The sequence below is a fragment of the Phocoena sinus genome, chromosome X (assembly GCF_008692025.1).
Source record: "Phocoena sinus isolate mPhoSin1 chromosome X, mPhoSin1.pri, whole genome shotgun sequence".
NCBI classification, from domain to species: Eukaryota; Metazoa; Chordata; class Mammalia; order Artiodactyla; family Phocoenidae; genus Phocoena; species Phocoena sinus.
In genome coordinates, this window is record NC_045784.1 from 58,034,086 (window position 1) to 58,060,878 (window position 26,793).

At 37.2% G+C, this 26,793-nt stretch overlaps 1 protein-coding gene across 1 annotated transcript in view; it reads right to left on the minus strand.

The window, feature by feature from the left end:
- The window catches only part of OPHN1 (oligophrenin 1), a 609,375-nt gene that overhangs the window by 248,045 nt on the left and 334,537 nt on the right, over nucleotides 1–26,793 (minus strand). The window contains exons 7-11 of the mRNA XM_032620572.1: nucleotides 20,684–20,794; nucleotides 17,993–18,097; nucleotides 16,051–16,180; nucleotides 13,440–13,543; nucleotides 3,828–3,919 (exon numbers count right to left, since the gene is read on the minus strand). Of these exons, the coding sequence (XP_032476463.1) occupies nucleotides 3,828–3,919; nucleotides 13,440–13,543; nucleotides 16,051–16,180; nucleotides 17,993–18,097; nucleotides 20,684–20,794 (542 nt within the window). The remainder of the gene's footprint in view (nucleotides 1–3,827; nucleotides 3,920–13,439; nucleotides 13,544–16,050; nucleotides 16,181–17,992; nucleotides 18,098–20,683; nucleotides 20,795–26,793) is intronic.

Here is a 26,793-nt window from a genome sequence, read left to right on the forward strand (position 1 = left end):
CAATCTTCTACACATTCAATGCAATCCCAATCAAACTACCACTGGCATTATTCACAGAACTGGAACAAAGAAATTCACAATTTGTATGAAAACACAAATAACCCCGAGTAGCCAAAGCAATCTTGAGAAAGAAAAATTGAGATGGAGGAATCAGGCTCCCTGACTTCAGACTACACTACAAAGCTACAGTAATCAAGACAATATAGTACTGGCACAAAAACAGAAATATAGATCAATGGAACAGGATAGAAAGCCCAGAGATAAACCCCGCACATATGGTCACCTCATGTTTGATAAAGGAAGCAAGAATATACAGTGGAGAAAAGACAGCCTCTCCAATAAGTGGTGCTGGAAAACTGGACAGGTACATGTAACAGTATGAAATTAGAACACTCCTTAACACCATACACAAAAATAAACTCAAATGGATTAAAGACCTAAATGTAAGGCCATGCACTGTCAAACTCTTAGAGGAAAACATAGGCAGAACACTCTGACATAAATCACAGCAAGATCCTTTTTGACCCACCTCCTAGAGAAATGGAAATAAAAACAAACATAAACAAATGGGACCTAATTAAACTTAAAAGCTGTTGCACAGCAAAGGAAATCATAAACCAGACCAAAAGACAGCCCTCAGAATGGTAGAAAACATTTGCAAATGAAGCAACTGACAAAGGATTAATCTCCAACATTTACAAGCAGCACATGCAGCTCAATAACAAAAATAGAAACAACCCAATCCAAAAATGGGCAGAAGACCTAAATAGACATTTCCCCAAAGAAGATATATAGATTGGCAACAAACACATGAAAGAATGCTCAACATCATTAATCATTAGAGAAATGCAAATCAAAAGTACAATGAGATATCATCTCACACCGGTCAGGATGGCCACCATTAAAAAATCTAGAAACAATAAATGCTGGAGAGGGTGTGGAGAAAAGGGACCACTCTTGCACTGCTGGTCGAATGTGAATTGGTACAGCCACTATGGAGAACAGTATGGAGGTTCCTTAAAAAACTAAAAATAGAACTAGCATACGACCCAGCAATCCCATTACTGGGCATATACCCTGAGCAAACCATAATTCAAAACTTTATGTACCAAAATGTTCATTCTAGGTCTATTTACTATAGCCAGGACATGGAAGCAACCTAAGTGTCCATCACTGGATGAATGTATAAAGACGATGTGGCACATACATACAATGGAATATTACTCAGCCATAAAAAGAAACAAAATTGAGATATTTGTAGTGAGGTGGATGGACCTAGAGTCTGTCATATAGAGTGAAGTAAGTCAGAAAGAGAAAAACAAATACTTTATGCTAACTCATACATATGGAATCTAAGAAAAAAATGGTCATGAAGAACCTAGGGGTAAGATGGGAATAAAGACACAGACCTACTATAGAATGGACTTGAGGATATGGGGAGGGGGAAGGGTAAGCTGTCACAAAGTGAGAGAGTGGCATGGACATATATACATTACCAAACATAAAATAGATAGCTAGTGGGAAGCAGCCGCATAGCACAGGGAGATCAAGTCGGTGGTTTGTGACCACCTAGAGGGGTGGGATAGGGAGGGTGGGAGGAAGGGAGACGCAAGAGGGAAAAGATATGGGAACATATGTATATGTGTATCTGAATCACTTTGTTATAAACCAGAAACTAAGACACCATTGTAAAGCAATTATACTCCGATAAAGATGTTAAGAAAAAAAAATAAAATAAAATTTAAAATAAATAAATAAATAAAAATAAAATGCCCTAGATGTGGCAAGTAAAATCATAGATACATTGAAACTTTAATTCCTGGGCTCTATTCTCAGAATTCCTCAGCATTTTTGGTTAGGGAAAAACACATTTAAAAATGAATACCAAATTCAGTATCTAACATGAGCTATACACAGCAATAGATGCAAGATATATAAAGATGAGTTGGTCTTAGTCCGTAACCTTAGTGCCAAACTCTTTGCAAATGCTTTGAGTCTCTGGCAATATTACTTGCAAGTGGGTGGCAAATTTAAGCTGAAAAGTGAATCAGAATGGAACTAGACACAGAAAATTTTTATTTCGTTTATGTACATTGATGCTGCATAGCCAAAGACACTAAATGTTCATGAAAAGAAGACAGCCAACAGTCACTTTCCCCTTCCTACTGGGCCTGAAGCTGTGGGGGAAACGAGTGACAGCCTTATGGTTATCAGTAACAATGTTTACAATTACAGCCATCTTTGATTGAGACCATCCATTCTTTTTTTTTTTTTTGGCTGTGGTGGGTCTTTGTTGCTGCGCGTGGGCTTTCTCTAGTTGCGGCGAGCGGGGGCTATGCTTTGTTACAGTGCATGGGCTTCTCGTTGTGGTGGCTTCTATTGTTGTGGAACAGGTGCTCTAGGAACACGGGCTTCAGTAGCTGTGGTACGCTTGTTGAGGAGTTGTAGCACACGGGCTTAGTTGTTCCGCGGCATGTGGGCTTTTCCTGGACCGGGGCTTGAACCTGTGTCCCCTGCATTGGCAGGTAGATTCTTAACCACTGTGCCACCAGGGAAGTCCAGGACCACCCATGCTTAACAAAGAATGCATATAGATTCACAAACAGAATTTTTTTTTAACATCTTTATTGGATATAGTTGCTTTACAATGTTGGTGTTAGTTTCTGCTGTGTAACAAACTGAATCAGATATACGTATACATATATCCCCATATCCCCTCCCTCTTGCGTCTCCCTCCCACCCTCCCTATCCCACCCCTCTAGGTGGTCACAAAGCACTGGGCTGATCTCCCTGTGCTATATGGCTGCTTCCCACTAGCTATCTATTTTACATTTGGTAGTGTATATATGTCCATGCCACTCTCTCAACTTCGCCCCAGCTTACCCTTCCACAAAGAGAAATTTAAAATGGGGAAATGGACTAATAGTTACTTATTCCCAGACAAAAAAATGCCTCATTTTCTTAATCTGATCTATATGACTCCAGTCACTAATAGTTTTGTTCATATGATATTGTAATTCAACCTTCAAGTTCCTTTCTAGCAATCTGATCATTTTGTTAAATTCTACTGTATTACTTAGTGCCTAATACATGGAAATAATGGACTGAAATAAAATAAACACATTTACTCACTGAATTTTGGATCAACCTCCCAATTATATAACATGCCTTTTTCCAAAGTAACTCCAAATATTCTCATTTTAAAATTTCACAGTTAAATTTCCCTCTGATAAAATTGCCCAGGTTGAAAAAACAAAAAAGAGGGCACTGGAGAGAAACAAATGCAACGAAGTCCAAAGTTTGCAAGCTTTTGCTGAAACCAGAAAGTTGATAATCAAACTATTTCCACTTTACATAAATATCTGCAAAGTAGGAAAATCTGTAACGTATTTGTACCAAATGGGGAAAAAAGACTCCCCAATACCACTACCACCCTCCATCCAATCTACCTCCCCTTAAATATGTGTTCCAATTCATTTGTTCTTATATATTAGGAAATAAAAAAGAATGAGTTTTGTTACCCTGTCCTTTTGTAGCATCACCAAATGTTGACCTTTTGCATATATAATAGCAAATTAAATCCTAGGAGTAACTTCTGCCTAAAGCAAGTGAGGCAAAGCTGACTGAACCTTGAATAGAGAGAACTAGCTCTGGGCCAGCTCTAACAGGGATCCCTGAAAGGGCAGCCAGAAGAGCCAAGACAATGATGTCATGAATAATTTTGCTCATTTTTAATCAACGAGAGATGACAGAGGAAAATAAAATACCTACCCAGGCTCAGCATCTGGCACATGGGGACATTGTCAATTCATATCAGCACAGCTTACCTTTCATTAGTTTCTATATCAAAACAGAATCTCTTGTCGATAGACTCCGTCTTCCTTCTCACGCAGTACTTCAGGGTTAAGTCCAAGGGTCCCTGATATAAGAAAAGGATTAATAGCCAGCTTGAAAAAAAATACATAGAAGCTTCTTCTGCCTACTGCAGCGTTCTCAGTGTCACTTGGAAGGCATCTCTCAGGGCAGCGGGAACAATGTTTAGCCTCACTGAGAACCTTGTCCCCTCAAATGGTAGTTGCAGCAAGGTGGCAGATGGTTTCTCTCTGCTCCAAAAATCAATGGCTGAGTTCAGGAGAAAATGCTCAGGATAAGCCCTTGCTCTTTTCCAAACATGATATATTAAATAGGAAACTCATTATACAACATGTAAAGGGGAATTCAGGAGAAATGGGCTGCCCAAATGCCATTAAGTGTACAAAATAAAATTTCGTGAGGCTTCTAGGTAGGGAGTTTGCAATGAGTAAGTGGCTTTCTGCATCTTCCTTGCATTAAAGTGCCAGATAGAAGAGGGGAAGAAAACATTTTTGGTTCCCCACTTCCAGAGTCTTTAAGATGATGGAAATTACAAAAGCAATATCTCCAAAGATAGGGCAGGAGTAGGGAAAATAGGCATATTTGTGTAATAGTTAAGGTGACATTTGGTATTTCATATGTGCAGGATAGTGTGGCCCATCTGTCTTGTGGTCATGTAACAAGGCCATAGAAATCCACTGTGTCCACAGATTAAAATTCCCCAAATCCCAACATAGTTCAGTTCCCTTCTATTATCTCAACAGAGACAGTGGGGTATAGGAAAGAGAAGTAATGTTTATGGATCACCTACTATGTGCCACATATTATGATAGGTATTTTTAAACCACTTTTCTTCATAACAACATTCAGAAGGAAGTGAACCGCAGAGAGGTAAAATGGCTTACCCGAAGTCACCCAAGTTGATATAGCAGAAATAGCAATAAACTAAGAAGTTTAAAACCTTGGGTCTTGTCTCAGTTATGCCATTTACTAGCTATGTGGCCCAGAGTAAATATTCTTCCTCTCTGAATATAAACTTCACAACCTATTAAATAGGAATAAAATTACCCACCTTGCTGTCTCAAATTCAGAAATACTGCCTAAGCACTATACCGTCCAAACTGGTCCATACAGCTGATCATCCAGTACTTCCCTCTCATTGTCACACTCAAGCCCTTTGCAGGTCTATCCTTTTACCTGTTCCTGCACTATAGAAACAAAACTCTATATTCACCTTTCAATCTGCCTTCCCAACCCCAACACTTAGGATATCAAGCACTGTTAGCCTTTCAAGATGAGAGTAATTAACAGTATCATGTACTCACCCTCCTTCTTTAAACTCTCAACTCCTTCAGATTTGGTGAGGTGATGTCAAAGCTTGGGGGACAACACCCTGCCCCCCACTCCAGGTTCACCTCCAGACACCGTCATCTAGTTTATGTCCCATCAGTGCAAAAGTACTCTTATTTCACACATGTATCATGCTCTTTCATGACTCCAACTTTGCATATACTGTTTCCTCCATCCAAAGTGACTTTATCTATATTCTTTGACTGGCTAAACTTTTAACTTGTTCTGCAACTTGTAGTTCAGCTTTCATCTCCTCAAAAATCCTTCCCCAATACCATATACTGTCTGCTATGTGTTTTCTGCATTGTATTAAAGCTTTTTTTTTCATGTCTGATTTCCCCACTTGACTGAGATCTCCTCAAGGATGTGGGCAGTGTCTTATTTATCTGTATATCTCTAGTACCTAGTAAAGAGTTAGTGCTCAATAAATATAAACTACATTATCATCCTTGCCATTCTTTCTGAGAAAAATGATACTGAGCAACATTAAGTAATTTACTCAAGATCACAATTTACTAGGCCACAGAACTAGGACTTAAGACTAGTTCTTGAGACAAGAGTGTCCAAGAGGTGGAGTAGGACGACCCTTTGCTCACTTCCTCCCATGTGCAAACCAATATTACAACTATTTACGGAGCGATGATCAATGATGAGAATCACCTGAAGACTAGCAGAAAAGATCTTCTACAGCTAAAGGTATAAGGAAGGAACCACAACTAGACAAGTAGGAGGGGCACAGACATGGTATAGTCAAGGTGCACACCCCTGGGTACATGATCCACAAACAGGAAAATAATTACAATCGCAGAGTTTATCCCTAAGGGGCAAGAGATAAACTGACCCCCATATGGGATTCCTAGTCAGGGGGTCCTGACCTGGGAAGACAAGGCCTCAGAACATCTGGCTTTGAAAGCCAGGGCTTCCTTTCAGGAGGGCCAGAGGGCTGTAGGAAATAGACACTCTATTCTTATAGGGTGCACACAAAATCTCACCTGCTCTGAGAACCAGGACAAAAGCAGTAATTTGAAAGGGGCCTGGGTCAAATCAACCTGCTGGTATTAGAGACCCACCCAGAGAGACAGGAGACAACTGGAACTCACCCTAGGGACATAGACACTGGTGGCAGCCATTTTGAGGAGCACCATTTTGGAGTTCCCCTTGTAGCTTATTAATGTCAGACCTGGCCCCACCCACCAGCTAGTTGGAAAAAGTCCTAGGACATGCTAGGCCAGCCACAGAGGGATACAGCCCCATCCACCATCAGGCTAGCAGCAGCAATAGATCCCCCTGGACTACCCAGCCATTCCAGGACCCAGTGTCATCTAACAGAGAGCACAGGGCTCAGCCCTGCTCACCAGAAAGTGGGCAAAAGCTCCAGGCACTGGCCTTACTCTGGAGCAGGCAGGCAACAGCCCCAGGATACAATGGGCTCCAACACTGCCCAGCAGTGTGCTGAAACCAGCTTTGAGACATACTGTGCCCCACAGCCAGCTTACCAAGGATCCAGCCCCACCAAACAGCAGGCTGACACCAGTCCTTAGACCCCAGCTTGACCCAGCAGCAGCTTGACACCTGCTCTGGGACCCTTCCTTTGGGCTTCACAAGAAGCCAACCAGTGACCTGGCCAAGCCCACCAGTGGGTAAGGACCAGGACACAGCCTAAACTACCATGGGGAAATAACCAGTTCCAGGACTCCCTGGGCCCCACAGCCAACTGCAATGGAATGCAGACCAGCCCACCAGCAGGTGGTAGCTTCAGCAGTAGGCAGGGCCTGGCAACCAACCACGGGGGGTTACCCACCAGTTTGCCCATAATAGTAGGCCCCACCAAAAGAGGGGCCTCTTTTTATATATAAGACATTCTATTCAAAAGCTAGCTGCAGAATATACATTCTTTTCAAGTGCACATAACACTCTCCAGGATAGATCACAAGCTAGGATGCAAAACAAGTGTCAGTAAATTTAAGGAGATAGAAACCATATCAAGTATCTTTTCTAACCACAACACTATGACTAGAAATCAACTACAAGAAAAAAACTGCAAAAAATCCTATAAACATGTAGAGGATAAACACTGTGTTACCAAACAACCAAAGGATCACTGAAGAAATCAAAGAGGAAATCAAAAATACTTGGAGACAAATGAAAATGAAAACAAAACAATCCAAAATTTGTGGAATGCAACAAAAGCAATTCTAAAAGTGAATGTTACACCAATACAAGCCTATCTCAGGAAACAAGAAAAATCTCAAATAACGTAACCTTACACATAAAGTAACTAGAAAAACAAACAAAAGCCAGTGTCACTATAAGAAAAGAAATCATAAGATCAGAGCAGAAATAAATGAAATAGAGACTAAAAAACAAAAAATAGAAAAGATAGATTAAATTAAGAGATGGTTGAAAACATAAACAAAATTGATAAATCTTTTTTTTTTTTTTTTTTTTTTTTTTTTTTTTGCGGTACACGGGCCTCTCACTGTTGTGGAGCACAGGCTCCGGATGCGCAGGCTCAGCAGCCATGGCTCACGGGCCCAGCCACTCCGCAGCATGTGGGATCTTCCCAGACCGGGATGCGAACCCGTGTCCCCTGCATCGGCAGGCAGACTCCCAACCACTGCGCAACCAGGGAAGCCCAAAATTGATAAATCTTTACCCAGAGTCATCGAGAAAAAAGAGAGAGGGCCCAAATCAATAAAATCAGAAATAAAAAAGAAGTTACAACCAACAACACAGAAATACCAAGGATCATAAGTGATTACTATGATCAATCAAACACCAATAAAATGGACAACCTAAGAGAAATTCCTAGAGATAAATGTACAACCTTCCAAAACTGAATCAAGAAGAAATAGAAAATACAAACAGACCAATTACCAGTAATGAAACTGAATGAGTAATTAAAAGAAATACTCCCAACACACAAAAGTACAGAACCAGATGGCTTCACAGGTGAATTCTACCAAACATTTAAAGAAGACTAACACCTATTCCTCTCAAACTATTTCAAAAAATTATAGTGGCAATACACTTCTGAATTCATTCTGTGAGGCCTGCATCACCTTGATATCAAAATCAGACAAAGACACCACAAAAACAGAAAATTACAGGCCAATATCACTGATGAACATACATGAAAAAAATCCTCAACAAAACTTTAGGAAAGCCAATTCAACAGTACATTAAAAGGATCATACACCATAATCAACTGGGATTTATCCCAGGGATGCAAGGATGGTTCAATATCCACAAATCAATGTGATACACCACTTAATAAACTGAAGACTAAAATATCATATGATCATCTCAAGAGATGCAGAAAGAGCTTTTGACAAAATGCAACATCCATTATGATAAAAAAATTCTTAACAAAATTGATATACAGGGAACATGCCTCAACGTAATAAAGGTCAAATATGATGAGCCCACAGCTAACATCATAGTCAATGGTGCAAAGCTGAAAGCATTTCCTCTATGACCAGAAACAAAACAAGGATACCCACTCTTACCAGTTTTAATGAACATAGTATTGGCATTGCAGGCCACAGCAATCAGACAAGGAAAAAAAAAATCCTAATTGGAAAGGAAGAAGTAAAAGTGTCAATGTTTGCAGATGACATGATACCACATATACAAAATCCTAAAGATGCTACCAAAAAAACTATTAGAACTCATTGAAGAATTCAGTAAAGTTGCAGGATACAAAATTAATATACAGAAATCTGTGGCATTTGTACACACTGACAACAAACTATCAGAAAGAGAAATTAATAAAATAATCCCATTTATAATCTCATAAAAAAATAAAATACCTAGGAATAATCTAAGGAGGTAAAATGCCTGTACTCAGAAAACTGTAAGATGCTAATGAAAGAAACTGAAGATGATACAAACAAATGTAAAGATACTCCATGCTTGTGGATTAGAAGAATTAATATTGTTAAAATGACCGTACTACCCAAGGTAATCTACAGATTCTATGTAATCACTATAAAACCAGCAATGGCATTTTTCACAGAACTAGAACACATAATTCTAATATCTGTATGTAAATGCATAAACCCTGAGTAGCCAAAACAATCTTGAGAAGGATGAACAAAGCTGAAGTTAACATGCTCCCTGATTTCAAACTATACTACAAAGATACAGTAATCAAAACATTATTGTTCTGGCACAAAAACAGACACATAACTCAATGCAACAGAACAGAGAGACCAATAATGAACCCACACTTATGGAGTCCATTAATCTATGACAAAGGATGCAAGACTATACAATGGGGAAAAGACAGTCTCTTCAATAAATGATGTTGGGAAACTAGACAGCTACATGCAAAAGAATCAAACTGGACTACTTTCTCACATCATATACAAAAATAAACTCAAAATGAATTAAAGACTTAAGTGTAGGATTTGAAAGCATAAAACTCCTAGAAGAAAACATAGGCAGTTCTCTCTGTGACATCAGGCTTAGCAATATTTTATTGGATCTGTCTTCTCAGGCAAGGGCAACAACAGCAAAAATAAACAAATGGGATTTCTTCAACCTAAAAAGCTTTTGCACAGCGAAGGAAACTATAAACAAAATGAAAAGGCCACCTACTGAATGGGAGACAATATTTGTAAATGATATATCTGATACAGGGTTAATATCCAAAATATACAGAGAACTCATAAAACTCAAAATTAAAAAAAACAATTTAAAGAATAGACAGAGGGCCTAAATTTTTTGAAAGAAGACAAACGAATGGCCAACAGGAACATTAAAAGATGCTTAGCATCGCTGATCATTGGGGAAATGCAAATGAAAACCACAATGAGATGTCACCTCACATCTGACTGAATGGCTATCATCAAAAAGACCACAAATAACAAATATTGGTGAGGATGTAGAGGAAAGGAAACCCTAGTACACTCTTGGTGGGAATTTAAATTGGTGCAGCGACTGTGGGAAACAGTATGGAGATTCCTCAAAAATTTAAACATAGAGCTTCCATATGATCCAGCAATTCCACTCCTGGGTATTTGTCGGAAGAAAACAAACACACTAATTAGAAAAGATATATGCACCCCTATGTTGAGCATTACTTACAATAGCCAAGATATGGAAGCAATCTAAGTGCACACGAGTAGATAAATGGATTAAAAAACATGTGGTATATAAAAACCATGGAATATTACTCAGCCATACAAGGGAATGAAATCTTGCCATTTGCGTCAACATGGATGGACCTCGAGAGTATTATGATAAGTGAAACAAGTCAGACAGAGAAAGACAAATACCATATGATTTCACTTATATGTTAAATCCAAAAAATGAAACAAATGAACCAACATAATGAAACAGAAATAGAATCATAGGTACAGAGAACAAACAGGTAGTTGCCAGAGGGAAAGGGGGGGCAGGATGTGAAAAATAGGTGAGAAAGGTTAAGAGGTATAAATTTCCAGTTACAAAATAAATGAATCACAGGTATGAAACGTACAGTGTGGAGAATATAATCAATAATTATGTACTATCTTTATATGGTGACAGATCATAACTAGACTTATCATAGTGATCCTTTTATAATACATAGAAATCCCGAATCACTATGTTGTTCATCAGGAACTAACATTGTGTTACAGGTCAATTATACTTGATAAACAAACAAATAAACAAAGTAACTCATAGAAAACAGAGATCGGATTTGTGCTTACCAGAGGTGGAAGCGGGGAGAATAGGGAATTGGACGAAGGCATCTAAAGGTACTAATTTCCCATCGTAAGATAAGTAAATACTAGGGATGTTATGTATAACATGATTAATATAATTAACACTTCAGTATGTTATATATGAAAATTGTAAAGAGAGTAAATCCTAAGAGTACTCATCACAAGAAAAAAAATTTTTCTTTAATTTTGTACCTGTATAAGACAATGGGTGTTCACTAAACTTATTGTGATAATACTTTCATATTGTATGTAAGTCAGATCATTATGCTGTACACCTTAAACTTATACAGTGCTGTATGTCAGTTATATCTCAGTATAACTGGAAGGGAAAAATATTTGATATGAAGAATGAATGAATGAATAAGTAAATGAATAAATAGGTAAAACTAGTTATTGTGATTCAAAATGTAGCTCTCTTGCCTCTTACAACTACCTGAAAGGGAAGGGATGAGAATCTTATAAAATAGTATTTGGGATTGTGCTCTGTAAAGTAAGCAGTACAACCCAAATGGAAGTTGATAGGCTGAACTACTAGAGTACACTTGTAAGTACCACAGTCAGAAAGAGAGCTAATTCTTCCAACTTCAAATTGGGCTAATGATACTTCACAGTGCTGCTGAGAAAGTAAATGGCCCATGGCAGCAAATGTCTAGCTCAGAGCCTGGTGAACAGCAAACATTGAATAAATAGTGGTTTTATGGTGTTATCATTATTATAGTCTCACTTATTTGTATTATTTACCTTTCTAAAACACAAACTAGTAAAAGGAACTGAGAGAAATGATAAGAAGAAACCATTTCCAATTCAGTTTATGGAAATTAAAGTAACTACTTCTACCCCCTCTTTGCTGTAAATGGTCAAGCAAGTTCCTCTTTCCATTCCATAAAGAGTCCCATATTTAAATTGCTTAGGCTGACACTTACTGCAGTTTTGCAAGTAGCCACTCAATTAAAAGGGCAGGGGGAAAGAATAACTAAAAGAAGGGCTTGCTCTCATCTGCTAAGAACCTATGAAAGTGGTATCTGCTGCCTCTGGCCTCAGCTTTGCAGTAGGACCTGCCTAAGAAAGGAACTTTGAAGTCCAAAGTTTGGAAAGTAATGTGTGTAGAAAAAGAAAAGAAAGAGACTACAGGACAGTGTTACTTAAAAGCACTTGCCAGTCAGATACATAAGCTAAGTTCTGACAGAAATGGGACAAATTCTGTGCTACAGCACAATTTATTGGAACCACGTTGAAAGGTTCTTTGGCAATTGGCAGACTGGAAACTAAGGAGAGTTTTGGATTCATGGATGAATAACTGGCCCGCATAGAAACATGGATGAGGGTTGTGGAGACCGACCCAATATGGTATGCTCTGTTAGAGGTGCATCCCATGTCTAATCCACATTCAAAGCAGAGCGGCAAAACTTGTGGTTAATGACAAAAAAGAAAAGCAGTTTTTCAACAGTCTGCCACCAAATCTCAATCATCACTAATTTCCTATGAATAAGCCACATAAGAGAGATCTTCCATGGAAAGCACCAGCAACGGAGAAAAAGTCTCCAAATTTCTGCCTATCGAAATTGGGTCTTCATGCACCACAACTTTCAATGCTAACAAGTAAACCTTTTTTTCACTTTATAAACAATTTGTAAATAAGGGAAATCCTTAAAAATATGCCCTAAGACCCTGTCTGAGAAACAGTTAAAGGGACACACTGAACTACTTTTAGAATATGAAGAGTCAGTCTATCAGCTTTTATCTTAAGAAACCTTCAGGTGTGTGTACGTGTGTGCGTGTGTGTGTGTGTGTGTGTGTGTGTGTGTGTGTGTGTGTGTGTGTGTGCATGTGTTCCCAAAGCCCCTACCAAGATAGGCAAAAGTGAGATAACAGAATAATTTTTTTAGCTGGGTGGTCATACATAAAAAATAATATATAATGTATAACATAATATAACATATATATATATAAGATGAGGTTCCTCCAGGTTAGTGAACTATCTTCTCAGTGTGTTAAACTCATCTTGCCATTTTGGGGAGTAGGGGAAAGTTTGGAGGGCAGAAGAAGATGCATTAACTGTTTAAAGATATTTGAGCATTACATACAATGTGGGGTATAGATTATTCCAACCTTAGGCAACAGAATACTCCTTGAAAAAAGGAATTTTGGAAAATGTTTTGTATTTTAAAGTCTTAACTATTTAAAGGAATCCTATAGTAGAGCCTTCTTAAAAGCAAGTAATACTCTCCTCCAATTTAACCATATTTTTTTGCAAATTTTCTTTGTACAATGTGATAGACTCTTGTAATAATGATCTAAAAGAGTACAGGCACTTTCAGAAGGCCTAGAATCATTAACACAGATTTTTCACTCAGCTGAGTAGTATCTGGCCCAATGCAAACTTAGGCCACAGAGAACATATGAAGTCATGGCTTCACACGACAGTGGTGGACTTGATTCTTTGACACGAAGTCAACATATACTCTTTTCTGAGATGCAGTCAAAGATGTATTTCAAAATAATGTGGCCCATAAAAGAACTGACCTGCTGCTTAGCACCTGGCTTCTGCTCCATAGGTGTCATGGTGAGCGTTTTGGTCTCTTTCTCATATTGGCAGTAGTATTTCACCCAGGATATTCCCAAAGCCCCTACAAAGATAGGCAACAGTGAGGTGATAGAATAAGTATTTTGGCTTCATGGTCAGTCCACCCCTAAGACAGAAGCTGTGTATAGATTATTCTTCATGGTCATGATCCAGATCTAGTGCTACTTTTCCCCTGAGCTCCAGCCGTGCAGTACCACCTGCCCACTACACAGATGGATAACCTAATCATCATCAACTGCTTTCCACATCTGCTCTGGCTTGCTCCAAACCACTCTCCTTGCCATGTTCCCTGTGAATGCTCCCATTATATATCCTATTGTATGATCTGGAAACATCTGTAATCTTCTGCTCCTCCTTCCCTGTAACATGCCCTTCAATCCCCTACATGTCTCTTCTTTCACCCCTTTCAGAACTGAATTCATTCAGGACCCTATTTCTGACTTTTTAAAAAAATGTTTTATGAGCTATTTCAAACAAAACAAAAATTCACTATTTCTCCAATTAATTCTTTCAGTGGCCTTCTCTTTGGTTTCCCCTATCTGTGATCACTCCTTTCTAGCCCATTCTCTACTCTTTTGTTAGAGAAATATTTTTTTAATTATAGGTTTATTTATATCATTCTTTTTATTATAAACCACCCATGGCTTTCCCACTCTCTCCAAACTCCTTAGGTTGGCTCACAAAGCCTTTTATAATGTGATCGTATTTACCTTTCCAACTTTGTCTTTTGCCACCCTCACCTCTATGCTCTTGTCTCATGGAATTATATTCAGTTACCAAAAAAAAATAGGTGGCAATATAATATATAGACCAAGTTCAAGACATATTTAAGAGTGAATAAGGCACTATCACTAATTATATCAGGACAACAAGTATAAACCAGGACTGTCCTTGTAAAACCAAGACCCTACAAACAAACTATAACCTCACACACCTCTGTGCCTTTATTCATGCAGTGGTATACACCTGGAATTTTCTTTGCCATTTTCTTTACCTGTCAAACTCCCAGTCATAATTCAAGTTTCAGTTCATATATCACTTCCTCAGTGAAGCCCTTAGATATATGCTCCAAATGCAGTGCTCAACACATTTCATTATAGTTCTTGATATACTTGTGTCTTAGTCAGACTGAACTTCTTGAGGGCAAAAACCAAGCTTGATCCATTTTTTGTACCCCCAATGCATTGCATATTGTCTGGCAAAAAGGATTCTTAGTAAGCGTACATTCAACTGAGTAGGAATGTCATATCCATTTAACAAATTAGAAAACTGGGGCATAGAAGGATCACATAGTTAGTTGATATTAGAGCCAAGATTACATACTCATTACTCTGTGCCTCTCTTATAATATAACAGTGGTTCTCAAGTAGGGGCAATTTTGCCTCCCAGGGGACATTTGGCAATGTCTAGAGACATTTTTGATTATCACACCTGGGAAGTGCTATTAGAATAAAGTGGGGAGAGGCTATAGATGCTTCTAAACACCTTATAATGCATAGGATAACTGCTCGAAACAAAGAATTAGCCAGCCTGAAATGTCAATACCACTGAGACTGAGAGATCCTGCAATGGAGAGTTGAAGAGATGAACCTGACAAATAGAAGAACACATCTTTGAAAACCATCAAAGTGAGTTGCTCTAAGGGATGAATAGCATGATAATATCACTGCTGAAATACCATGTTTTGTGGATTTCAGTGGGTTTTGCCACTGGTAACCTCTGGGTAGTCTCATTTGCCTACTCACCAGGTAGAATAATTCTGGTCAGGGAATGAAATCACAGGCTTTGGGGACATTGGGTCATAGTTCAAAAGGAAAATCAAATAGCACATACAGGTTTACATAATGTTATTTAGGAGGTAGAAAAGCTTGAACCCTCTGCAATATTCAGTGACCAGATAAGTTAACCCATTTTCCTTGGTTAGCAATGAACAACTGTGTTGCTCACTGAAATCGCAATGGTTGTGTAGTGCTTTAAGGGCAAGTTTATGATCCTAAGGCAGTGGAAGGTACAGGGTATAGCTGTAGGAGCATAGGTTTTGGCATTTCCCAAACCTGAATTTACACTTAGCCCTGATACATGATAGTTGGGTGACTTTCAACTAGTGATCTCTCTAAGCCTCAGTGGCTTCATGTGTAAAATGGGTATGATAAGGTGGTTTCAAAGATTACATGAGGTAGTATATTTAAAGTACTTAACACCATGCCTGGAACATAGTAGGTATAATAAGTATTATTTTATGTCTCCTTTCTCCTACCTCCCTTTTAGCCCCAAAGAGTCATTGAAAGGATTAAGCAATTAACAATCCCCATTTTGAATCTCAGAGAAAACCTTAGGTCTTATCATCCCACAGCCTTTGTAAGACAAATCCTTAACCTCCTCCTCCAATTTCTCCCTCCTTTTTGTTTTCTCTGTTCCCACACTACTCTCCAAATAGGTATAGCTGGCAGGGGTCTATGAACTATATGGGTGCCTGGAGTTTGGAGAAGCCAAGTGGCAGCTGGTGTCAGCCTACTGAAACCCAGTAGCTATCCCTGTATTCCCACACACATTTCTCTTGTGTATAGAGATAGCCTTCGATGGTTGGCTGTCCTGGAAGTTTGCATGTCTGTGGAGCTTCTTTCATCCTTTTCTTAAGTTCTTCCATCTCTTCTCGGGTACTGGAGAAATGATTTCTTGTCTGTAAGACATTATCATTATAATCATTATCATCATCACCATCATCATGAATAAGCATTCACTGGTCAGAGACCCAGTGCAGAGTTTTCTTGGCTTTCACCATGTGCTACAACATAGCAAAAAAACAAATGTTGAATGGCATAGTAATTAGAAAACAGTTTAGTGGAGTTTAACAGTACTAAAGTCTAAACAGGAGAGGGAAACATAAATACCAATGTACCCATAAAACCACATCTGGGAGACATTTTCTAATGGAAATGACAAAAGTCTCCAATAAATAAAGGCTCTAAGAATTCTGAGCATCAGACTGACCCCTGCCTTACAAAAAGGGAGGCTATAAAGAAGGTTCCCAAAGATAATATTATCACGGCAACTTCTACATTCTGCCTCAAGTAAAGCTACTGCCTACTTGACTCTGAATCAAATCCAGGTCATTAGAAATGACAGGGTGCTCTCTTTGAACATAGGTTAATGGAAAACCTATGTTTTCATGCCCATGAATAGCAAAAGCTAATGTTAAGAAGTAATATATTTAAAAGTACACAACTAAATATTCCTGGTTATAGGAATATTTTGTAAATCAGCAGAAGAGAGGGGCGCTCACATTCTGGTGAAAGACAGTACCCAGAAAGAAAAACAACAATTAAAAACAATACCTGTAAATCAGCATTCTCCTAAACAACCAAGTAAAGTTTATTTCCACTGCAACTTACCGTTTCCATCTAAAAATACAACTATAAATTTTATGCAATGTTAACAAGTCCAAAGTCACTACCTCAGTGATGCCTTCTTTTACTGTACCAGATAGTCAATTACTCCACTCTCTATGCTTTAACTTTTTTGGTCTTAACTGTATTTTAGCACTTTTCATAAGTAATCATGATACATCTCTGTTTATATCTCTCGGCTCCAAGAGACTATATATTCCTTGAAGGCAAAAACTAACATGCCTCATTATGGTATGTCCAGTGCATTTTACAATGTCTGGCACAGAGTATATGTTCATTATATACCTAAGTATTTGTTAAATGTGGGTTAAATAAGTAAATGAGAAAAATAACATATGTGACAAGGAAGGGAAGGGTGTGCCTATGCCCATCTATAAGAAACAGCATGGGATGGGCTTCCCTGGTGGTGCAGTGGTTGAGAGTCTGCCTGCTGATGCAGGGGACACGGGTTCATGCCCCGGTCTGGGAAGATCCCACGTGCCACGGAGCAGCTAGGCTCGTGAGCCATGGCCGCTGAGCCTGTACGTCCGGAGCCTGTGCTCCACAATGGGAGAGGCCACAACAGTGAGAGGCCCGCATACCGCAAAAAAAAAAAAGAAACAGCATGGGAAAGAAGGTGGAGACAACCTTTAAAAATAATTTATTCAACTCTAGTAATGTAATGAGAAAAGTAGTGAGAAAAGGAAAAGAGGGGGAAATGGGCATTTGTGGTAATAAAACCTACAAAGAGAGTGTCCTGACTAACTAGCAGGGAAGGAGCATAAGACCTGTGCTTTAAAAAGCGCATAGGTGGGTTCTGATCTGGGAGAGATATAACAAACTAGCAACATTTAATAAATATTGGATAGATAGACACGTCAGTGGGTAGAAGGGTGGGTTTGAACAACGGTCAGCCTCAAACACAGGGAAGAGCTGAAACTGGAAGAGTAAGAACAATCTAGTACACTAAAACATTTGTGATCCATACCAGTCTGTCCTGACAAATTATCTGGGATGTAAAAATCTAGAACTCCAAGGTCAAGATATTAGAGCTGAAATCCAATTGGAATGCAGAGACAGGTGAAGAAACCCACATGTAAACTCACATTCTGTAAACTGAGCTGGAGTTGCTGCTTATATGGGAGGAAATCCTGTGTGAGCTCCACGGTCAAGCTGTTGGAAATGAAGAGGCTATGAAGAAAGGCCAAGACCTAGGGAAAAATGTATAAAAATAACTTTATCACCAGCACCTTCTCATTAATCAAATAAAGGAAATAGATGCACAAAAAGAAACTCCACACAGTGGAGTATAGTGTTAAAAGCAGTAACACAAACACAAACAGGTCTACACATAGCTATTCTTTTATTAGGTTAAACATTAACACTGGACTCAGATCCACAAAGGAACTATTACCAAATTTATTCATCAATACCCTTTTCAGATAGCATATAAAACCATTCATAATGTGGACAGTATGGACATAATGTGGGAATAGACTGTGTCTTTATATCCTCAGGAATGGCACAGAATAGGTACTCAATAAATTAAAATGGCTAAATGGCATAATGAAGACTGTCATGGATATATATATTTTTTGAAAACCAATTTTCAAGTTAGAAATGTTTCAGGGAGGGGTTGGGACATTGCAGAAGAAGACGTAGAAATGATCAATAAAATATATTTTTATTGTTTAAAATGTTCAACCCCAATAAAAATCAAATATACACAAATAAAAACAAAAGAAAATACAATTTTCATCTATCAAATACAAACATTTTAAAAGCAATGCTCAATGCCGGCAATAGTAGAGTGTAATAGGAAGTAGTAAAAACTGCTCTGTTCTTTTTAGAAAGTAAACAGGTGAGTACATATAAATATGCACACACATATATACATACAAACACATAAATATGTGTGTATATATGTACATAAACACAAACTATATATATGTATATATACATAAATATATAAAAACTATGTACACATTTATGTACTATACACGTATGTATATATACATATATAGTTATATATATGTACACATATATATAAATGCATATGCGTGTGTGTACCACACACACAGTTATATAGACATTCTTCCTGTTTCTCTCCAAGGTTTCCCATCTCAGGAAATGACACCACCACCCACTCAGTCAATCAAGCCAAAAGTAAAGAATTCTGATTTCTTTCACTCACATCTCAATCTAATCAATCAGTAATTCCTGTCAGTTTTGCTTCTAAAATATAACTCTAATCCAATCATTCTTTTCTGTTTCTACTACCACCATCTGAACCCAAAGCAACTTTTTTGCTTGCCTAGACCACTGCAGGAGCCTCCTAACTGGTTTCCTCAATCCCACTGTTGCCCACTTCCAAGTCCTTCTCCACACAACAAAATCAGTATGTCATATCCTATTTAATACCCGTCAGTGATTTTTCTACTATACTTAGACTAAAACCTAACCCCTTCACCATGCTTACAGATCCTATGCCTTCCTGTCAGATATTGTTTCCTGCCACTCTCACCAGTATCTAAAGGCACTAATCTTTTCATTCCTTGAGCACATCATTCTTTTCTAACTTACGGACTTTGCACATGTGTTTTTCTGTGCCTGGAATGTTCTTTCCCCATTATTCACATTGCCTCATCTTCTCTTTCTTTAGATCTCATCTTAAATGACACTTTCAGAGGTGCCCCTTGACCACTTGATCTAAAGTAGCTGTCTGTTCTTGTTCTTTGTTTTAGTCCTTATCACAACTTATAGTTATTTTATTTATGTGTATCCTTCTTTCCCTTCTGTTTACCCCATGAAAGTACAGTCTTCATAAAGACAGAAACTGAGTCTGTCTTTTTCACTATAGGATACCCAGTGTTTAGCACTGTGCCTGGCACATAACAGAAGCTCAATAAATGCTTATTGGATAAATTAATAAATATTTGTTTGCACATATACGTATGCAGATATATACAACTGTGAGCACAGATACACATGTACACAGATATATACATATTCATGTGTAACATGTGTAAACACACATGCACATGTGTACACACCTCTACAAGTACACATGCACAATAGATAGAGAAAGGAATATAACAGATACACAGGGAATTTAGGAGGAAAAATGCCACAATATTAACAGTGATCATCTCTGTATGGGAGATTTGTTGTATTTGTTTTGTTCTACATATAAGTTTTTATAGCTTTTCTGCAATTGTTTTTTACATTGTTTTCTACATTATTTTATAATAAAAAAGAAAGTTGTTAAAATTCAACATAGTTGTCAAACCACAGCCTGTCATCTTTTATAATAAATTAAGGCTATTTAATTAGAAAAATTTTCAAAAGATGGAAGTAAAAATAGTAGAATGGGAAGTCACTGAATGCAAGGAACATGAGTTCCTAGAACAGTGTCTGGGATATGATGAGTACATTCAGAAACCTTATGAAAGTACGAGAGGAAGGAAGGGAGGAGAACAAGGTAAAATGAAAGGTGATGGAGAAATCAAGAAAGGGAAGGAAGGAGAGGAGGAAAAGAAAGATAAAGAAAAAATCATAGCTATATAGAGAAATGGGGGAGGAAGGAGTGTGGGGGAGGGAAAGGAAGAGTGAGAGAGAGAATATTAGTGAGAGAGCAAGAATAACATAAGCCAGTGTGTCTACTTCTGTGACATTCATTACTAAGCACTGACTATCCTTCATATTCTTGGAGACTCCAATTTTATAATCAAAGTTCTCTACATTTACCTGAGATTTGGTAAATATTTTTAGACCATTCATCAACAGATAGAACTTACTGGCTCCACAATATTGAACTTCTTAGACTCCTGAACTTCCTGGATTTGATAAACATAATCAAGGGACGACTCAAAGAAATTGTGCCTCTCCTTGTCCACCTGGAGGTCTGCCTGTAGAAGAAGGGTAACAAATGTCACATAACAGCATAGTCATTCATGCAAGCCAGTGCTTATGGATTCAACAGAATGTTAGGGCTGGAGGAGAATTATGCCACCAAGCAGTGATCTTATCCCTTTATTTTACAGATAGGGAACATAAAGCCAAGATAGAAAAAGTGACTGATGCAAGATTTCCAGTTTCTGGCCTAACAAGTAAGAAGCTTGGAAGTTATTGTGACATCCTCATACAAGGAAAAGCTAAGCTGAGAATCAACAACTCTTCTTAGAACCAAAAGAGCATTGAAGTCAGAGGAAAAACCACTGCCTCAAAAATTGGATAGACAGTTGAATATGGAGAATCCAAGCTTGCCAGAGCAGAAGCCCAGAAGCAGAAGCCTGTTGCTGTAACCAGTATCAAACCTTATTTAAGAATATCTCTCTAAAGAAATCCAAAGACAATAGGGAAGACAAAAAACAAAGATACCAGAGGAAATTTTGGCCTCTGACAAGAACAGCTATAGCAAACTAAGCACAGCCTAAATCCTAGTCAGATAAGCATAAAACCTCATAATGACGGCCTTTTTACCTCAGTTCCTTTTACCCAGGGCATCATGTTCAGCTTTCAACAAAATATTACAAGGTATGCAAAAAGGAAAAACAAACCAACAAACACAGTCTGAAGAATCAGCATCAGAATCAGACTCAAAGAAGGCAGAGATGGTGGATGGCGAAATCATAGAACCAGGGATTACAGCTAAAGGCTGTTATGGAAAAGAGGACAATACACAAGAACAGATGGATAATATAAGCAGACATGAAAATTTGAAGAAATAATCAAAGGGAAATGATAGCAATCAAAAACACTAGCAAAAATAAAGAATGCCTTTAATGGGCTCACCAACAGACTGGGCAAGGCTAAGGAAAGAATCAGTGAACTGAATATATGCCAATAGAAATTTCAAAAACTGAAATGCAGACAAAATGGAATAAAGAAGATAGAGTAGATTATTCAAGAAATGTTGGACAATTATAAAAGGTGTAAGATATGCATACTAAGGAATGCCAGAAGGAAATGAAGGAGAGAAACAGAAGAAATATTTAAAGTAATGATGACTGAAAACCTTCTAAAGTTAAACACAGTTACAAACAACAGATTGAGGAAGCTCAGAGAATAATAGCAGGATAAATACCAAAAAATCTACATGCAGGCATGTCATATTGAAAGTATAGAAAGTAAAAGGCACAGAGTAAATCTTGAAAAGAAGCAAGAGAAAAAAACACCTTACTCAAAGAGGAGTAAGGATAAGACTTCTCTTTTTTAAAAAAAAATGCAAAAAGAGGAGAGTAGAGTAAAATGTTTAAGGCATTGAAATTTTTAAAAATCACAAACTTAGAATTCTGTATCCAGTGACATTATCTTCCAAAAGTGAAGGAAAATTAAACAATTTCAAAAAAACACAAAAACTGAAGGATTTGGTTGCCAGTAGACTCTGAGTCCAAGAAGTGTTACAGTTCTTAAGAAAGAAAATGATATAGGTCAGAAATGTGTACCAACATAAAGAAGAGCACTAGAGAAGCAATGAATGAAGGTAAAATAAAATCTTATATTTTTCTTATTCTTAACTGGTCTTACAAATAAGAGTTTGTCCAAAATAATAATTGCAACGATGTATTTGGTGATTAGAGATTATGAAAAAGTGAAATGAATGACAGCAATATTATCAGGGACTCAAGGGAGAAATTGGAAATACTCTGTTATAAAGTTCCTGTACTACCAATGAAGTAGAATAATGTTATTTGAAAGTAGACATGGCTTAACTGTAAATGCATATTGAAAACACTAGGATAACCTCGAAGAGAGTTTTTTTTTAAAAAAGTACAATTGATATGCTAAGAAAGGACAAAAAATGGAATCATATTACAATTTCCAATTGAAGAAAAGAGAATGCAGAACAAGAATGGAAGACAAAAAAAGGAACAAAGAACAGAGGCAATGGATAGAAAACAGTAACAAACATGGTACATATCTATCCAACTATATCAATAATCACTTTAAATACACCAATTAAAAAGCTGAGACTGTGAGGACACATAAAAAATAAGAGTTAATTATATGTTATGTATAAGACATCACTTTAAATATAAAAGACAAAGATAGATTAAAAGTAAAGTTATGAAGAGACTTGAATCAAGATGGCACAGTAGGAGTATGTTCATCCCACCATAAACACATCAAAAATATATCTATAATTCTCACTGAAAACTAACTGGAGACTAGCATAAAAACTCCTGTACAACTAAGGCTATAAGAAAGACACACACAGAACTTGGTAGATAGGGAAAAGAAGCAATCAGGTCAGGACTCATGCCCCTGGGAGGGGACTCAGAGGAAAAGGGAGATTACACTGGTGGGGATTCTCTTTGGGGGGTGAGTGGTTCAAGCCACATATTGGGCCCCACAGCCCTGGGGCTCAACAAAGGGAAGACGAGCCCCCTTAGCTGGTCAGAGGACCAGTGGGACTATCAGAAAGGCTGCAGAAAGCCTGGATTCTGCTCCTGAGGAGCACATGAATGCTTGCTTGCTCCTAAAGCAAGGCAGAAAGGGCCGGCTGAAACTGTGTGTCTCACTGACTAGTTTCCTGTGACTACCTAGGTGCACACACCAGCCTGAACCAAGAGAAGACTCCAGCATCATTTGCCTGAAGTCACAGCTCCACACTGGACCGAAGGCTGCCACTACCATATGATCCAGCAATTCTATTGCAGGGTATACACCTAACGAAAACAAAAACACTAATTCAAAAAGATACATCTACCACAACGTTGATAACAACATTATTTACAACTATCAAGATATGGAAGCAAACTGAGTGTCCATCAACAGAAGAAGAAAGAATAAAGAAGATGTGACACACACACACACACACACACACACACACACACACACACACACACAAAATGGAATATTACTCAGCCATAAAAAAAGAATGAAATTCTGCCATTTGCAACAACATGGATGGACCTAGACAGTTTTATGCTTAGTGAAATAAGTCAGAGAAAGACAAATACTCTATGTTATCACTTATATGTGGAATCTAAAAAATAAAATAAACAGATGTATATAACAATACAGAAACAAACTCACTAATATAGAGAACAAACTAGTGGTTACCAGTGGGGAGCAGGAAAGGGGGAGGGGCAATATAGGGGTATGGAATTAAGAGACACAAACTGCTATGTATAAAATAAATAAGCAACAAGGATATACTGTACATCACAGGGAAATATAGCCATTATTTTGTAATGACTTTAAATGGAGTAGAACTTTAAAAATTCTGAATCATTATGTTGTACACCAGAAACTAATATAATATTGTAAATCAACCATACTTCAATTAAAAAATAATTTTAAAAATTTAAACATTTTTCAGAGTAAAGGTATGAAGAAATATTCCATGCCAACAAAAATCAAAAGAAAGCTGGAGTAGCTATATTAATTTCCAAAAAAGGAGACTTCAGAGAATTGAAAGCTATCAGGAAAAAAAAGGGGCATAACATAATAATAAATAGGTCAATTCTGAAGGAATATATATTAACCCTTATTATGTATAACAGAACATCAAAACACGTGAGGCAAGATCTGATAGAACTGCAAGGAGAAATAGATGAGTCTACTATTAAGAGTTGAAGACTTCACCATTCCTTTACCAATAGTTGACAGATCCAAGAAGCAGAAAATCAGTACAGGTATACCTCATTTTATTGTGCTTCATTTTACTGTGCTTTGCAAATATTGTGTTTTTTACAAATTGAAGGTTTATGGCAACACTGCATTGACTGATGATAGTTAGCAATTTTTAGCAATAAAATATTTTTAAATTAAGGTATGTACATTTTAAAAAATATAATGCTATTGCTCACTCAACAGTCTACAGGATAATGTAAAGATAACTTTTACATGCATTGGGAAACAAAAAAATCATGTGACTCACTATATTGCAATATTCACTTTATTGCAGTGGTCTGTAGCCAAACCCACAATATTTCTGAGGTATGCTTGTGAAGACATAATTGAACTGAACACCCCATTAGCAAGTAGATGTAATCAACATCTATAGAACACTTCATCCAACAACAGCTTATTTTCAAGCTAACACAAAAGAATCACCAAGATCAATCACATTCTGGGACATACATCTGAACAAATTTAAAAGAACAGGAATCATATAAAGTATGCTCTCAGATCACAGTTAAATTACACAGAAATCAAAAACCAGAAATAGCTGGAACGCACCAAAATACTTGGAGATTAATCAGCACATTTCTAAATGACACATGGGTCAAGGAGGAGTCCTTAAGAAAAATTGAAAAGTATTTTCAAATGAAAATGAAAATACAATTTAATATTTGTGGGATTCAGTGAAAGCAGCACATAGGAACTGAATCAATAATTAATAGACTTCCAAAAAACAAAGCACTAGGCCCAGCGGGGTTCACTGGTGAATTCTACCTGACATTTTAAGGAAGAAATGATACTAAATTCTACACTCTCTTCCAGAAAATAGAAGCAGAGGGAATATTTCCTAACTCATTCTCTAAGGCCAACATGACCCTGTTATCAAAACCAGACAGAGATATTACAATACAGAAGTACAGCCAATCTCTCTCATGAACATCGAGGCAAATATTCTCAACAAAATATTAGCAAATCAAATGCAACAAGGTGTAAAATAATTATAGACCAGGACCACGTGGGATTTATTCCAGGAATGCAAGTCTGGTTCAACATTCAAAAATCAGTTGATGTAATTAATCACATCAAGAGGTTAAAGAAGAAAAATAATATGATCGAAGAGATGTAGAAAAAACATCTGACAAAATCCAACACACATTCATTCATGATAAAAACTCTCAGCAAACTAGGAATATATGGGAATTTCCTCAACTTGATAAAGAACATCTGCAATAATCCTGCAGCTAACATCATACCTAATGGTGAGACACTAGATGCTTTGCCTCTAAGATTAGGAATAACTATTAAAATCATATTGGAATTCCAAGCTATTGCAATAAGACAAGAAAATGAAATAAAAGGTATATACATTGGGAAGGAAGAAATAACACTGTCCTTTTTTGCACATGACACAATTATGTATGTAGACAACCCTAAAGAATATACAAAAATCTCTTGGAACTATTAATGAACTATAGCACAATTTCAGCATACAAGGTTAATATACAAAAGTCAATTGTTTTCTTATATGCTAACAGTGAACATTCAGAATTTGAAATTTAAAACACAGTATCATTTACATTAGAAGAAAAAAATGAAGTATTTAGGTATAAATCAAAAAATATGTATAAGATATATTGATGAATACTACAAAACTCTAATGAAATAAGTCAAAGATCTAAATAAATGGAGAGATATTCCACGTATACATATAGGAAGACAATATTATCAACATGCCTGTTCTTCATAACTTGATCTATAGATTCAATGTAGTCCAATTCAAAATCCCTGCAGGCTATTTTCTAGATATCAACAAAGTGATTCTAAAATTTATATGGAGAGGCAAAAATATCCGGAATAGCCAACACAATACTGAGGGAGAAAAACAAATCAAAATATTGACACTATCTGACTTCAAATTACTGGTAAGTTATAGTAATCAGAACAGTATGGTATTGGTGAAACAAAAAAACAAATAGATCAATGGAATGGAATTGAGAGCCTAAAATAAATCCACATAAACATATTTCAAAAAATGGTGCTGGAACAACTGTATATCCCCATGCAAAAAAAAAAAAAAAAAAAAAAAAAAGAATCTAGAGACAGACCTTACACCTTTCATAATAATTAACTCAAAATGGATTATAGAAGTAAATGTAAAACACAAAACTATAAAACTCCTATAAAATAACATAAGAGATATTTTAGGTGACCTTGGATTTGGTGATGACGATTTAGATATAACACCAAAAGCATAATCCATGAAAGAGAATATTGA